General features: G+C 37.0%; 1 protein-coding gene across 7 annotated transcripts in view; it reads left to right on the top strand.

Moving 5' to 3' along the window:
* Window positions 1-15,078, top strand: part of LOC120624347 (kinase D-interacting substrate of 220 kDa B) — a 68,926-nt gene that overhangs the window by 48,960 nt on the left and 4,888 nt on the right. For 4 of the 7 annotated variants that reach the window (XM_039890825.1, XM_039890826.1, XM_039890820.1 and 1 more), the window contains 16 exons: window positions 565-735; window positions 2,458-2,568; window positions 3,470-3,677; window positions 4,481-4,660; window positions 5,439-5,453; window positions 6,189-6,383; window positions 7,130-7,409; window positions 7,921-8,086; window positions 8,733-8,911; window positions 9,377-9,504; window positions 10,395-10,589; window positions 11,533-11,697; window positions 12,595-12,697; window positions 13,136-13,233; window positions 14,315-14,332; window positions 14,864-14,960. In XM_039890825.1, the coding sequence (XP_039746759.1) occupies window positions 565-735; window positions 2,458-2,568; window positions 3,470-3,677; window positions 4,481-4,660; window positions 5,439-5,453; window positions 6,189-6,383; window positions 7,130-7,409; window positions 7,921-8,086; window positions 8,733-8,911; window positions 9,377-9,504; window positions 10,395-10,589; window positions 11,533-11,697; window positions 12,595-12,697; window positions 13,136-13,233; window positions 14,315-14,332; window positions 14,864-14,960 (2,309 nt within the window). The remainder of the gene's footprint in view (window positions 1-564; window positions 736-2,457; window positions 2,569-3,469; window positions 3,678-4,480; window positions 4,661-5,438; window positions 5,454-6,188; window positions 6,384-7,129; window positions 7,410-7,920; window positions 8,087-8,732; window positions 8,912-9,376; window positions 9,505-10,394; window positions 10,590-11,532; window positions 11,698-12,594; window positions 12,698-13,135; window positions 13,234-14,314; window positions 14,333-14,863; window positions 14,961-15,078) is intronic. The other 3 variants (XM_039890821.1, XM_039890824.1, XM_039890822.1) reach the window with 2 other exon arrangements.

Below are 15,078 nucleotides of genomic sequence, written 5' to 3'. Positions count from 1 at the left end.
CCATGTACCTGCTTTATGCATACCCTGGTCAAAAAACCTGTGCACGCCACTGCGTGTAACGGAATTAAGAAATACTGAAGAGTGCATATATTTCATAATGAATGTTAAATGTTACATGAAAAGGAGCATATATATTTTTCCATACTAAAGAATTCAAAACATTCCAAGTGTTTACTTATGACAACCCTATTAAAGCCGGCAACGCATCGGTGGCTCCTCTGGTGCTGCAGATGTTTATGGGCGGCGGTGATCACTTAACATCAGGTGACCCACTTGCTCGTTAGCCCACTATTAATATAAAAAAATAAATTACATGCACATACCTACGCTACGCGAAGCGTATTTAATAAAGTGGCAGGAGTCACATGATTTTAACTATGCAAACGATGTTAGGGCTGTATCTGATTTCTTTCAGTAAAAACTATGGCAGTGGTTTACCCAAAAACTATTAGGTTTTTGGTTTCACAGATAAGTCTCAGATACAGTATATAATTTGCCTCTAAAACCTGTGAAGTATAATTTCGGTTTTCATTTACTCGTTATTTACTCGAGACCTATTTTCAGATTTCATTTTACGGAAGGTATGAAGAACGGGGCGGGCCAAGAAGGGGAGGCCATGGTAGTACAAATGATTGGCAGCCTCGCGGAGGCGCTAGAGTGCCAATATGGGCGTGTATGCACGCGTCTGGCTAGGGCTTTCCGGCCACGCCCAGTCTCCTCTACATCCGGCTGGAAGTGAGTATATTGACGAACAAACGGCTTAGTTTGTTGTAGGCGTCTTCTTAGACCAGGGCGCGTTTGGAACTTTAGTTTTAAGTTTACGAATATAGTTATCGCCAGCATCTCGCAACCATGTACACATTTTTATCTAATGTACGCATCAAAAGTGTGGTATGGCGGCCGCATTACGCAACGCACATATTAAGAATAGAACGTATCCAAAAGAGGTTTCTCTGGCATTTGGCTGCAAGTATTGGAAATGGTGACAGAAAATTTTTATACAAGGAAAGGCTAGCATACTTTAAAATGCACTCTTTAGAAAAACGCATGGAACTTCTAGACCTGCAGTTTGTTTATAAGATTCTAAACGCTAAAATTGACTGTCCTCAATTACTATCCAGTTTTAGATTTAGGGTACCTGTTAATTATCCCCGTAAACCTATAACTCCACTCTGTCCCCCGTTGCGTAGAACTGTTCTTGGTGCCAATTCCCCTGTTCCAAGATTATGTAAGACTCTAAACCACATTAGCACTGAAGTTGATATTTACTCTGACTCGTTGTATAAGTTCAGAGATAAGATATTTTTATCATGGTCCAATTGACCCTTATTTGCTATTACCTTGATTTATTTTTTTGGTGTGTGAGATATGTTGTTATTATATTCTCATTCACGATACCTTTTGTTTTCATGTTATGGTGTTATTGTATATTTTCATATGCTGTGTTTACTTTTAAGAAAACATTACACTTAAATAGAATAGTTAAAATTTTAAAAACGGTTGTATTAGTGTAAGTGTTTGTAAGTAAACCTAATAAATAAAATAAAATAAAATAAAAGTGCCAACTTGAATAAACATATTTTTGACTATGTCGTTCAATTCTGTAATCCGACAGATCAAATGTTTTATTCATGTAGCCCTTATCACACACAGGCATTTATGAAGCGTTCATACAATGAACATGTAACACTAATGTTAGTGAAGATAATAACTGCATTCGTCAACTTAAAACTAAAGCTAGGAGGGTTCCAAACGCGCCCTGGTCAACTTAGGCAGGTTTTGTTTTTGTTATCATCATCTTACAGTCCAGTTATTTTTTACTAGCTGTGCCTGGGCGTATCCCCGCGTAATCTACGGGTTGCAGTATATAGCTACATTTATTTATTAGGTTCACTTACATTTTTTTTTTTTACTGCTGTCTTTAAATGCACTCATACATTTCGAAATTTTGTACTGTGATTTTTCGGAAAATACCTATTTATTTCCACCCCTTTTTTGAAGTGCTCTTTTATTTAAAATATATAACTAATCAATTTATGAATTTCCTAAAGAAATAAGTAAAAGTTGAGACGATGAAGCCATCGGCTCCACTTTAATATATGCACAAAATATAATCACTATCACAGTTAAGGTCGTAGTCCACCGTGCTGGCCAAGTGCAGATTGGTGGACTTCATACACCTTTTTGTGAATATTATGGAGAATTCTCAAGCATGCAGGTTTCCTCACGATCATTTCCTTGACCATTGAAACAAGCTATAATTCAATGCCTAAAACGCACATAACTTAAAAAGATAGAAGTGCGTGCCGGGATCCGAACTCGGCTCCCTGAAAGTGCAACCAAATTCTTAACCTCCAAGGCTTTTATATAACATACAAACTTACAACATACAATATATTTTGCAAAATGTTGATGTTATTTACATTTTGATACTTAAAATATCTGCCTTTGTTTCAGATGGCGCCGGGCATGTTGCATTCCACACATTATAACATTCGAGTTGAGTTTCATGTGCGTGCTCGTCAGCATATGCGTGCTCATCATATTCCTCACTGACAAGGACCCATCGTAAGGATATTTTTGTTCATTTCTTAAACATTAGCCATATAACTTACTAGAGACCCATCTCAGCTTCGCACGGTTGATGGATTTGATTGTAAAATGATTTTATATGTATATATTATATCGTCTCTTCAAAAATTTTTGACGAGTGGCGCAGTGGGCAGCAACCCTGCTTTCTGAGTCCAAGGTCGTGGGTTCGATTCCCACAACTGGAAAATGTTTGTGTGATGAACATGAATGTTGTTCAGTGTCTGGGTGTTTATCTGTATATAATAAGTATTTATGTGTATTATATTCATAAAAAAATATTCATCAGCTATCTTAGTACCCATAACACAAGCTACGCTTACTTTGGGGCTAGATGGCGATGTGTGTGTATTGTTGTAGTATATTTGTTTATATTTATTTATTTATATAATTCAAGAGCATTACGAAGAATTTGGTAAATCGAGGTAGTCGTAATATTGTTGTTCTTTATATTAAGGTTGCACTGTATATAGTAATTACACATATGGCGTACTAATAAACGTTGTAAGCTGCCTAGTTACGCAATATTTGATTGTTGTCATTCCAGTATCAAATTATTGCTAAAAACATTGTATAACTCATAATCGGCTACAGTGCGCCCAATTTATCCGCGAACTGAACAAATGGCAGGTAGTTCGCCTAGTGAAGGGGTAAACAACATTAAAAATATAGAAAGTTAATTTTAATTTACGGTAAAATAATAATTTAACAAAAATTTTTGTTTACCCCTAAAATACTAAAACAACCTAAAGTACCTTACCTGTCATTTGTTTGTTTGTTTTTGGTCAGCGGATAAATTGGCCGCACTTTATACAACTCTTATTAGTAAGGGCCATGAGGCTTTCGCCGCACATGACTGAGCGGTCGGTCACTCGGTCAGGCGCCGTGACGTGCCGCAGGGGCTGGTGGTGGGCGTTTGTGCGGCCGCCGGTGCCGTGCTGCTCGCAAACCTGTATGCTGGCGCGCGTGCTGTTGCCGCTCTCGCATTGCCGCCACGTGCCCGCCTCGCAAGACTCGCGCGTGCCATCCGCAAGGACCGCTCGCACGCACTGGCACTGCGGCCAGAAGTCCAAGCATTGACGCACACTGTGAGTATTATTATATCGTCATCATCAAACCAATACAGTAGCCTTAATACACTAATGTTTTTCTAACTTTTCTTATAATGGAAACAGTTTTTTCATTACATCTGATTTTAAAGTATGTTTTAAAGATGCAAAAAAGTGTAAAAAAAAAAAAAAAAACTTAATATAGAGATTTTCTGTATGTATGTGTGTTTTTATTAATTTCTTAATAATTTAAAGTAAAAAGAAAACGAAAAGATAGTTTGCATTACAAGATAGTTAAGAAAAAATTGACTTTACGAGGTTAGCTCTTTTACAAACGAGGAGTTGTTTTCGATTATTAAAGTCCACATCGTCAAGGTAAAATGGGTCTAATGTCACTGTCACTTAACTTTGTTTGTTTTTAAGTAATGCAATTTTAAATTATTTAAATTAAAATTTTATATAAGTTTTTCGAAATGGATTTTTTTTCTGTAAATAAAGATTATTATAATAACAAAATACATAGGTTAAGCAGCGATAGTTAACAAGAATCAGATAAAAATAATATTATTTGTCACAGCTACGTTGTTACTAGATAAAAGCTGACTTATGCCCGTTTTCACTAACGATGCAAAAAGCAATGCCTTAGTATGTAGCGTCTAATCAAAGAAGATTCCTAGGCATACATTTACTTTTCACCAATCGGTTTTCACTAGGCACCTCATATTAGCTAACTTGTCTATGGTTCTTGCCACAAGGTCTGGTATTTTGTGTTTGTATTTTCATATTTTTCATCGTTCGCATGGGATTAAGATATATATTATAATATTCATCGATTTCACTAGGTTTCGTGCCTAGACGCATTTACGGGCCAGCAAACGAGGCTGGTACTCGTCGTTGACGCATTGGATAGCTGCGAACAAGAGAAGGTCCTAGCTCTGCTCAACGCCGTACACGCACTCTGCTCCGACCCTAAAAGTCCTTTCATACTGCTGCTAGCAATCGACCCACACATCATAAGCAAGGTAAAGTATTATCTGTACTAATATTGAAAAGATGTCTCAGTTTCTGAGTTTGTAGGGACCTCCTACAACCTTACAAACTTTGCCTCTAGATCTATTGAACCCATTTTAAAAATGTATTTATATATACTCTCTATTATTACTCCACGTCAAGTTCAGAATAATGAATAATGAAAAAAAGATCAGACACTTCAAGGAAACAAATGGCCCTATCGCAGGCAACCTTAGGATCATTTTTGAAATATGATTTAAATTAGAATAACTTTGAAAATATTTATTTTGTGTTGGATTGTCAATTTTTCAAAGAAAACCGTAAGCTATATACCATCACGCAACGACCAATTACCTTATTATTTTAAAGTTTTTTTAAGTTACTGTTACGTATAGCTTAGATGCCAACGTATATGCCAACTTTGACGTCCTATTTATTGCCGCCGTATATTATAATGTCGGCGGTGTCTAGAAGTGCAGCAATGATCTAAAAAATAAAATTTACTCAACTTATAAAGACACCATTACAATATTTCCCTCTAGGGTTTGTTTTTTATTTATTTATTGTTTATCTAATGCAGAGTCGGAAATAAATGTTTCGAAAATGCCTTCCAAATAAAAATGCATATACAATCCGGTTCACCAAAATTACTTTATTAAGCAAACAAGAAGAACTAATATTGTAGTAGAAAATTAAAATAAGATATTTAATATTAAAAAATTGTGTAATTCGTGTTGTTATAAATTGAAAATGATTGAATACCCAATTTACTGAGTTTCCAATGCGCAGGTTGCTTGGATGGAGGTTAGTTATGTGTTGGGTGTTTCATTAGAACGTTTATATTATATTAAGATACGTATAATCCACTGCATTTCCCGTACTTGCATGTTGTTACGGTACTTGTGTTTTGATTTCGCCCCGTTTATTTTCAATTTTAATTTGACAATTGGCCTTCGATGTTGCATGTAACATAATTATTACGTATAAAACTATTTCATTGTACTTATATAGTATTTTGGTTTGTCCTAATACTACGTTAGAACGCATACAGTTAAATCTAATAATATAAATGCGAATGTGTGATTACATATTTGTTTGTTTGTTTGTTCTTATTTTACATTCTGACTAAGCCAATCCAATCTACTTGATTTAAAAGATAAGCTTTTTATCCCAGGAAAGCAAATGATTTCCACGGAATTTGTAGGAAACGCGGATGAAAACGCGGGCAACAACTAGTGTATTATAAATTCAGCTTATGTATGTTACTGTTCGCAGAGTAGTTGTTTTATGCAACGTTGCATTTATATATAAACGTAATTGTATATATAGTTTGTATCTCTAATCTCCCAAGGGATTGGGAATTAATGTCAGACTAAGCCACAGCGAAGCGTGGCCCGGTACAGCTAGATGTCGGAGGAAGCGACAAGCAAAAGTACGAACATATGAAAATGTTTTAAAGATGTATAATTGTATATTCGTGTTGTGTTTTTTTTTTGTCGTAATGCTAAAACTATAAGTATGCGGATTTATTCTGCGCAGGCAGTTGAAATGAACAGCCGCAGGGCATTCTCTGAAAGTAATATTGGAGGATGGGACTACCTACGGAATATGGTGCAACTGCCTTTCTATCTGCAAAATTCTGCACTGCGCAGGGTGAAGTTGGCTCAACAGACTGCAACTAAACGCATCCAAGCCCTAGGAACAGATGATTTCAGCACTTCTCTTCAAAGATCCGTGAGTCCTTTATAAATTTATGTATTTCATTTTGATTTGTTTCACGTTGGCGACTGCGAATTAGCCGCCAGCTGGTTTTTTTTAATGCCATGGAATGCCTTTCCAGCTTTCATTTTCTGCAGTACCTTCAATATGAGTACCTTCAAATCAGGAGTGAATAGAAATCTTCTAGGCAAGCGCGCTCCACTTTAGGCTGCATCATCACTTACTATTAGTTGTGATTGCAATCAAGCGATCATCTATAAACATAAAAAAAACTCATATTTTGTAGGTCTACCAATCGATCAAGACGTTCTTAACTTTCATAAAAGACTCTCAACCCGTATACAAAACGTAGTAAACTTGCATAAAAACACTTACGACCTTTATATCAGACGTACTAAACTTGCATAAAAGACAATTGCTTCCTATCTACGAGACGTACTAAACGTGCATAAAAGACCCTTGTGACCGGTATACGAAACGTACAAAACTTGCGTAAAAGACACTTGCGACCTGTATACGATACGTACTAAACTTGCATAAAAGACACTTTTAACCTGTGTACGAGACGTACTAAATTTTCATAAAAGACGCGTGCGACCTGTATACGAGACGTATTAAACTTGCATAAAAGACACTTGCGACGTACTTAACGTGCTAAAAACACTTTCGACCTGTTTACGAGACTAACTAAATTTTCATAAAAGACGCGTGCGACCTTTATACGAGACCTACTAAATTTGCATTAACGATACTGCTCTCAGGTGTCAGCGCGTCGCTTATCATCAACGTCAGAGCTGATGTCAAGTCAGGAGCGCATCAAGGGTGGTGCTCGACCTGAAGTACGCGAGACGAGGGCTGATCGTGCTCCACGTTTGCGACCGTCGGAGTCGGTGGCGTCGTCCGTCGCGTCTGGATTACATCGGGTACCAGCGCCCGCCGGGGGTGCTGCGGATTTGGGCCGCGTGCTGCTTACTGACGACTACTTCAGCGACGTAAACCCTCGCAGCATGCGACGGCTGATGAACGTGCTTTACGTCACAGGTATTGTTTTACTGATCTGTGGTGACAGCAGATTAGAATACAGTTGTCATTTCCCCTCCTCTTTCCGCGGGTGTTGTACTAAGAGAATATCACGAAAACGGGCAGCAGCGTTCTTTATGCTGCTATAACCTACTGCGATAACCAAACCATCTGCCTAGTGTGGTGATAATAGGCAAACTCTCCGTTTGGGAGAGTCCAGTTGTGTTCTGTTATATGCTATTGATGATGATAATGATGATTTAAGGTTCCATACCCGAAGGTTGCCAACGGGACCCTATTACTAAATCTGAGCGGTCCTTCCCATTTGTCTGTCTCTCAGCATCTCATGAGCCGTAACAGCTACTAAATTCAAATGTTCAAAAAGTACGTAGGTTACTATTGCTATTTTAACAAAAAAATTGAAAGTACACTCATTTTTTTATCATATTTACTTGATCTTAATAATGCAGAATTTCATATTATTTTTGGCAATCTTGCGATATGGCTATCTGAAAATTTTTTCTTCCATTAGGTCGATTGCTCAAAGCTTTTCAAATCGAATTCAACTGGTACCAGTTAGCGTCTTGGGTGAATTTGACTGAACAGTGGCCGTTCCGCACTTCGTGGATCATTTACCACCACGAGACTTATGAAGACCACATCGATGACTCCACTTCGCTGAAACATATCTATGAGAAGTAAGTTAATTCGCTTATCCTATTCATACTTATTGTACCATTTGAAATCATTCCCAAAAACTACCATTTTTTGCATGACTCAAGGTCTTTGCGCCAATCATGGCACACATTTTTAAGTGTTATTTTTTTGTCAAGAAATACTCCCTCCTTCCCGAAATACTAAATAACTCCTGAGTAAATAAGGTCCGATGTTAATCAAGTCAATATATGATTATTAATATTTAAAGGCTCTAAATACGTAACCAATGTCAGAGGAAACTTTAACGACTTTAATGAATAATTTAGTAAATGTATCCGAATTCCGAATGTGTCCCCAATTAGATCCCATCATTGCTTTCGATCAGATGTGCTATTATTACAAGCCTATATAATAGGCTTTACACGCCTCCAAAAAAAAGTTAAAACAAAATATGATATTTGAAGGCATATAAAAACGAAAAAATGCGTGCTGCGAGCACTGTCCCCACGAGAGAAATGCCGATGTCCTAGCTACTAGGCAATCACCGCTTTATGTGCTAGCTTGTCTCGTAACAAAAAAACCATTTAAGACAAAATGTTAATGTTCATTCAAAGAATAGCACTGTGATGCAATATAAAGAGATGACCGATATAACGATGACGATACACCAATATTTCTTATTTGCAGGGTTAAACCATCAATAGGTGGGTTACGCGAGGCAATTACCCTTATGGAGCTAGATCGCGATGAACGGAAGCTCGATGTGTTCTTAAGCTTCCACCGCGCGACTCTCACTGCCGCGGACCTCAAGATATTTCTGCCCTTCACCATCAACCTCGATCCTTATATCAAGAAAGTCATAAAAGGTACTAACCGGTATCCTAACTAACATAATGTACGGTTTACACAATCTTGGCCGTTCCGTTTAACAAGGCAGTTAAACCCTGTATCCCTTGTACGTTTCTACACGGCATCGTAATAGAAGGCGTAATGCGTTTACATGACATTTAGCGTTCCATTCGGTAGGGTGGTTGAATACCACGACCTCAAACCACAACAGACCAGAGACAATTCCGAATTTCAAAATTCACAAAATGTCCCTTTCGGGCTCAACCCTTAAAGGACTTCCAAAAATTCTGCGCATATATCATGAACAATAATAACACCATTGAATTACTTAAACGTTGTTCTGTGCTGCCAATCCTTGTTTTTCTTCTGCCCGTCCACCGATACGCTTTTATTAGGTGTATGAAATGGCCAAAGTAGTTTGCAAATAGGTTTCGTTTAATAATATGAAGCAGGAGTTTTATTATAAACATATTTTGTATCAGAGGAACAAGTACAAGCGGGCGCCGAAGACGATATAGGAGCTGGCGCCGCGACCGCGGTATCTTGGGGTATAACGCCGAACGCGCGACAAACTCACCCCAAACCGCTGCACAAAAAGCAATTCGCACAGGTAAGAATATGCACTTTTAATAACTTTGATCAGATGTTTTCAAACGATTCACTTTACCTTCATACTTGTTTACTATTGATCTTACCAACCGATCCACTATTACATTATGCAATCTGTGGTAGCCTATAAGTGGGTTTTAAAGTACGCCAAACGCCTACCATTTGTAATATTTCGTATTTACCTTTCTCTATTTCTGTAAACTTGTATGTACACATATTAAATAAATAAACGGTTAGTTTTGTATTTAAGCCATTAATTAAAATAACTGGGTACATATTTTATCACTAATATGTCGTTTAAGTCTGAATGCAGGTTGCATTAGAGTAGCAAATAGGTGAATGTTATTATTTAATAGATATAATTGCAAAACCATCGCCTATAAACAGGAGAACAATACAAAGGTAGGAGAGTCGCAGGTTCAAATCCTGTCGGTTCCGAAAATTTTTATATGCATTTTAAATTTATAAAATTAATAATTCCTCCAATTATAAAAATTATAAAAAAATATCAATGTGTCATTTCTTGATTCAAACGTGTCTCATTGTAATATGGACCTTTGAAAAAGTAGATCGAAACTGCAACGTTTTACTAGATGACCTGATGTGAAAGGCATATACTAATTTCGGCACCGACGGTAGGAGAGCCGTAGCTTAATTGGAGAAAGCGCTCAGGCCGCGATTGCCAGAGAGTCGCAGGTTCAAATCCGGTCGGTTCCGAAAATTTTTATATGCATTTTAAATTTATAAAACAATACAAAGGGCATGCAAGGATCACATCCTACAAAGTGCTGCCCTGTGTCCATCAATTTGTGGCGCAGGTATAAAGCCTCGTGTGCCTTTGAGTTATCTACAATAAGCTGTATGTGACGATGATTATGAATAATGTTACAGAAACCCCCACCAGTACCCCAACCAGCGCAAAATAACGCGCCAGGGCAGCCGATGTGGGTGGGTTGGGCGAACCCGTTAATAACGACAGCGCAAACGTACTCCAACAATATACCGGCGGACTGCCCGGTGCCACAAATTGTTCCCGTGGTCGCAATCAATCCTGTCACGATGTTGCGAACTGCATTTCCAGGAATGGTAAATCATTTTTTGTCGTTATAGAATAACTAGCAGTACCTCGCGACTTCGTCCGCGTATAACTCAACCTTACAAGATAGACATATTCTGTCGCGGACTTTTTATTAGAACTTTTAAAGAGGAACAACTTTGTTATCCATGATTTTATCGAGACTTTAACCGTTGACTCAGCGCACGCTTTGGAAGCTCGCAAAAGGAAAAAACCTCTTTTTTGCAACATTCTTCATTGGTGCTATGCTCTTATTGATCTTGGCGCAATAATATGTTACCTATAGGCTTCTTCGATAAATGGGCAATCCACTGAAAAAAAATTTCAAATCGGACCAGAAGGTCCTGAGATCATCACTTTTAAGTAAACAAGCGAACACTTCAGCTTTATATATTAGTATAAGTTATTATTAAATTAACATTGGACTGGTTCAACATTGTTGTTAAATAGTGAATTTTACTTTCGGATAACTTGTCGATTAAAACTTATTCATATGTTGTTATTTCTGATTCGAACTTGTTATGTCAGAAAATACGTAAGGGGTATACTTAATTTCTGACATATTTATATATTTATTAGTACTATATACTATTTGAGTACACAATATATTTGAAACCCAAAAAAAATCCAAATTGGTCCAGCCCTCTTCGAGCTGAGAACCTCCTGCATTTTTAAAGTCAATTAAAAATGTAATGCTGACAGTTTTATATACTCTAATTTTTAAATTAGTGTCATGTATCCTAATTAGCATCTGAAAATAAAATAACAAAAACTCATATGTTGCTATAGGAAATTGTGATAAATCCAGGCTATTTTTGTGAGCCAATCTTCTGTTTATATATTAAATAATTACTTGCTTGAAATAAACAATTATTATTTAAGGGAGCAGGGAAGAAGAGTGCAGGGTTTTAACAACTAATTGTAAATGATATGCATTTACTTTCATTATAACAGTCGGAGCTTTCGTCACTGCGTTTGTCGACCTTGAGTGTGGAGCGCGTATGCCGACTGGTGCACACAGCTTTAGGCATGGGTGGGGTCGCGGCTGCCGCAGCGTTGCAACGGCATCGAGTTTGTGGACTCGTGCTGTCCGTATGCCACCTCAACGATCTCAAACCGGTATATATTTTTTCTAATATTTTAAATCAGACTAGGCTTCGGACGGTTGCAATTTGGAAAGTAATGTGGGGCAATTACGAGTGCTTAATAAAACAATTCTGTACCTAGTACATTAATTGTATATATCTCGTGAGGTTTAGTCATGCAGCGTTTGAATGAATGAATGAATACACTTTTACACCACTTAAACATATAGAAAAGTTGTAAATAAAAATTTAATGAAAAGTATATAATTTGGCGGCCGTATCGCTACATAGCGATATCTTCCAGGCGTAAAACACAGCTCAAGAAGAGAGCTAGGTGGTGCATATAAATAAACATTAATATTTGCATATATACCTATTTATACATATAAATAAATATATATATATACACACAACAACTATTCAAATTTATTTGCTTTTCTCTTAAATAATATGCATGTTTATTAAATGTTATCCATCGTCTTAAATCACTCTATCTTTTGCTGAAAACTGCATCAAAATCTGTTACGTTGTTTAAAAGATCTAAGCGTACAAGCAGCGGGAGCGAATTTGTTTTATACTTTGCAAAGGTATAAAACAAATCCATTTGAGTATTGGTTACCTATGTATGCGGCTAAACGACTGAAAAGGTCTTGCCAAAATTCAAAATTGAAAAGTCAAAATAAATTTATTTCAAGTGGGCACTTTTGAAACATCAAGTCTGTATGTTTGTCGTGGCTCTAGTACCAATTCAGTCAATACCAACAGATATATAACATGCATCATGTCATGACCTGGATGACTATCATTAGTAAACCACTACCGGCCCTCTACAAGGCACGACTCTCTTCGCAATATTAGACGGGTTTAGCTTACAACAATAAGTAAAATATATTAACATTCATATAGAATTTATATTATATTTTTTTCACAGATTCTGGAATTGCCTTTCGGCGACTGGGAACTTTTCAAAATGCTTGTACTTAATCTCCGTGAACTGGAATCGGGTATGCCCATCAACACATCGGCTGTGACCGGTAAGTCACATCATTTCTACGACTTTTCAAAATTCAGTATTAATTTATTTCATGCAAAAATATTTATAAATCATTTTGTGATATTACACTGTGTAACCAAATAAATGTGATTCGCCCCATAGAGTCGTAGTACGCTCGCTATTCCCGATCTTACATTACATAGTAGAATTTATGTAAAATATTATATATATAATATTATATATATGAGTAAGTTTTAATGTAAACTACTACAGGCCCGAGCGGTTTTTTGGGAGCTGGTATTGTTCATTTAACCCCATATACACACCATCTGTGAATAAAGTTATCTAAATGATTGTGAAAATTGCATCAACATCCGTTGCTTGGTTTAAAAGCAGTAAGCGGATAAGCAAAAAAACTCGGAAAACTACTTTGTTTTATACTATGTAGAGAAGTTACCCGAAACTTTTATTTTTGCAGTAATAACGGAGAAATCCAGTGAAACAGAAACTGATACAATCAAGCCGAGGTCGACTCTAGAACACCAACGTACTAGACCATCAAATGTTGAGAAACAGGTAAATAAATTATTTTGAACATGAATAATAACTGTTTATTTTGTGTAATATTGTAAATATTTTGGCGATATATATTGCTATCTTATTTCTGACTATTAGTCCTACTGATTTATTACTCGCTTATTCCCGTGTGTTGCTTCGTCTGTGTTTGTTTCGGATTTTTAAAACACTCGCGGGAGACACTTATTTTTCCGCTTGAAAAGAAATCCTATATCGATCTCCTTTTCTCCACGGGGAAAGGACAATGATTAGCCCCTCCAATTGTTTTATCCACTCCGAACTTCTCCATTGCTCTGTTGCCGTACTTTGGCAGGCGGACTAGTTAATTGTATACTATGACAATAATACCTTGTCAGTGCTTATAATCACTGGTAGTCACTACAAACATACATACTTGTCGTTTCCAAAGTGCTTATAAAGTAGGCCTACTTGAAACAAATGAACCTGAATTTGAATTTGAATCGTGGTGATAAAATGTTTGTCTCCTGCCTATGTTAGCCGTGCAGGATACAAGTTGTATTTAAACAACATTTTAGCTGTATAGTTGTGCGTAGGTAAAAATGGTTTTTGTTTTAAATCTTCAAAATTAGCAGTACCCCATGCCCATCTAAACGGTGAAAGCTTAGCGGGTAACGCTGCGGCTTTCCTTTCGTGGAGACATATTTCGATCCCCGGTACGCACCACTGACTTTCAGTTATGTGCGTTATTAGTTTAAGCAATTTTAATATCACTTGCTTTAACGGTGAAGGAAAACATCGTGAGGAAAACTGCATGCCTGAGAGTTTTCCATAATGTTCTCAGCTCAAGGGAGTGTGAAGTCTACCAATCCGAACTTGGGCAGCGTAGTAGCAGCTGAGACCCGTGCGTGGAATTGGGCCGGTAATTGATCTTAAGGATGCAAGCTATTATTACGTGCCAAATTTCATCGAGGTCGCTGTAGTAGCTGTACGGTATGGCTGTTCCCGAAAAAAGTAACAAACAAACATACTTTGGCATTTATAATACTATGAATAATAATTTTAATTGGCTAATATTTGTTCAAAAATTACATTCGCGACACTTTTTCTTTTACTCTTGCAGCCTTTTACGGAATATCAGGTGAATTTGTAGTTTTATCATAAATACAAAATGTCATTTTATAGCCGCAAAAGAAGCATTATTCATCTTTCGAACAATTTATTTTTATTTTCTGTAATTATATTAAACCCTCATAAAATAATTTCGCAGCTCATTCTTGTTGCATGAGAGATCAATTAGTGTTGCTTTTATCTGGAATGGTATATATTTTATTAATAAAATTAAATCCATTTTATACATGTCTGTTTGTATGTTGCATCTCTTTTTATTCTGTGCCTTACTTGTTTCTGTGTGTGGTTGACAATTAATGTTAATGTTTATGTCGTAGTTTTTTTGTCAATCTTAAAATTTATTCTGTTATTTAGTTATATTTCTATTAAGTTTAAATAAAGAAAATTATTGGTATGTAACCAAAACAACTTTGAAATATTTCAACAATAGTTCAACGGTTTATAATAAGAAAAAAATATATTGCGATGCTTGGGATACCCTGCCCATCTGGGATCGGATAATGAGCAACCGTTTAAATACAAATTTCTTTCAATTTAACAGGTTACATTGGAGGAGCAAATGATATGCGGCGCACTTCAAACACTCAACGAGGAGGCAATGGAGGACGTATTGCAGTCCGAACCCACTGCCCCTTCAGGTGAGGCACTGCGCACCATCCGCGAACACGGCCTCGGGAGCCCTCCCTCCTTACACCTCACCCCGCCCACACCACATACACCTCCTTCCCCCTCGCTTACTGACACCTCGGAGGAGGG

This window comes from Pararge aegeria, chromosome 6 (genome assembly GCF_905163445.1).
Source record: "Pararge aegeria chromosome 6, ilParAegt1.1, whole genome shotgun sequence".
In the NCBI taxonomy this organism is placed as follows: domain Eukaryota; kingdom Metazoa; phylum Arthropoda; class Insecta; order Lepidoptera; family Nymphalidae; genus Pararge; species Pararge aegeria.
The sequence above is the reverse complement of the archived record's forward strand: the minus strand, read 5'-3'. Positions and strand labels throughout refer to the sequence as shown.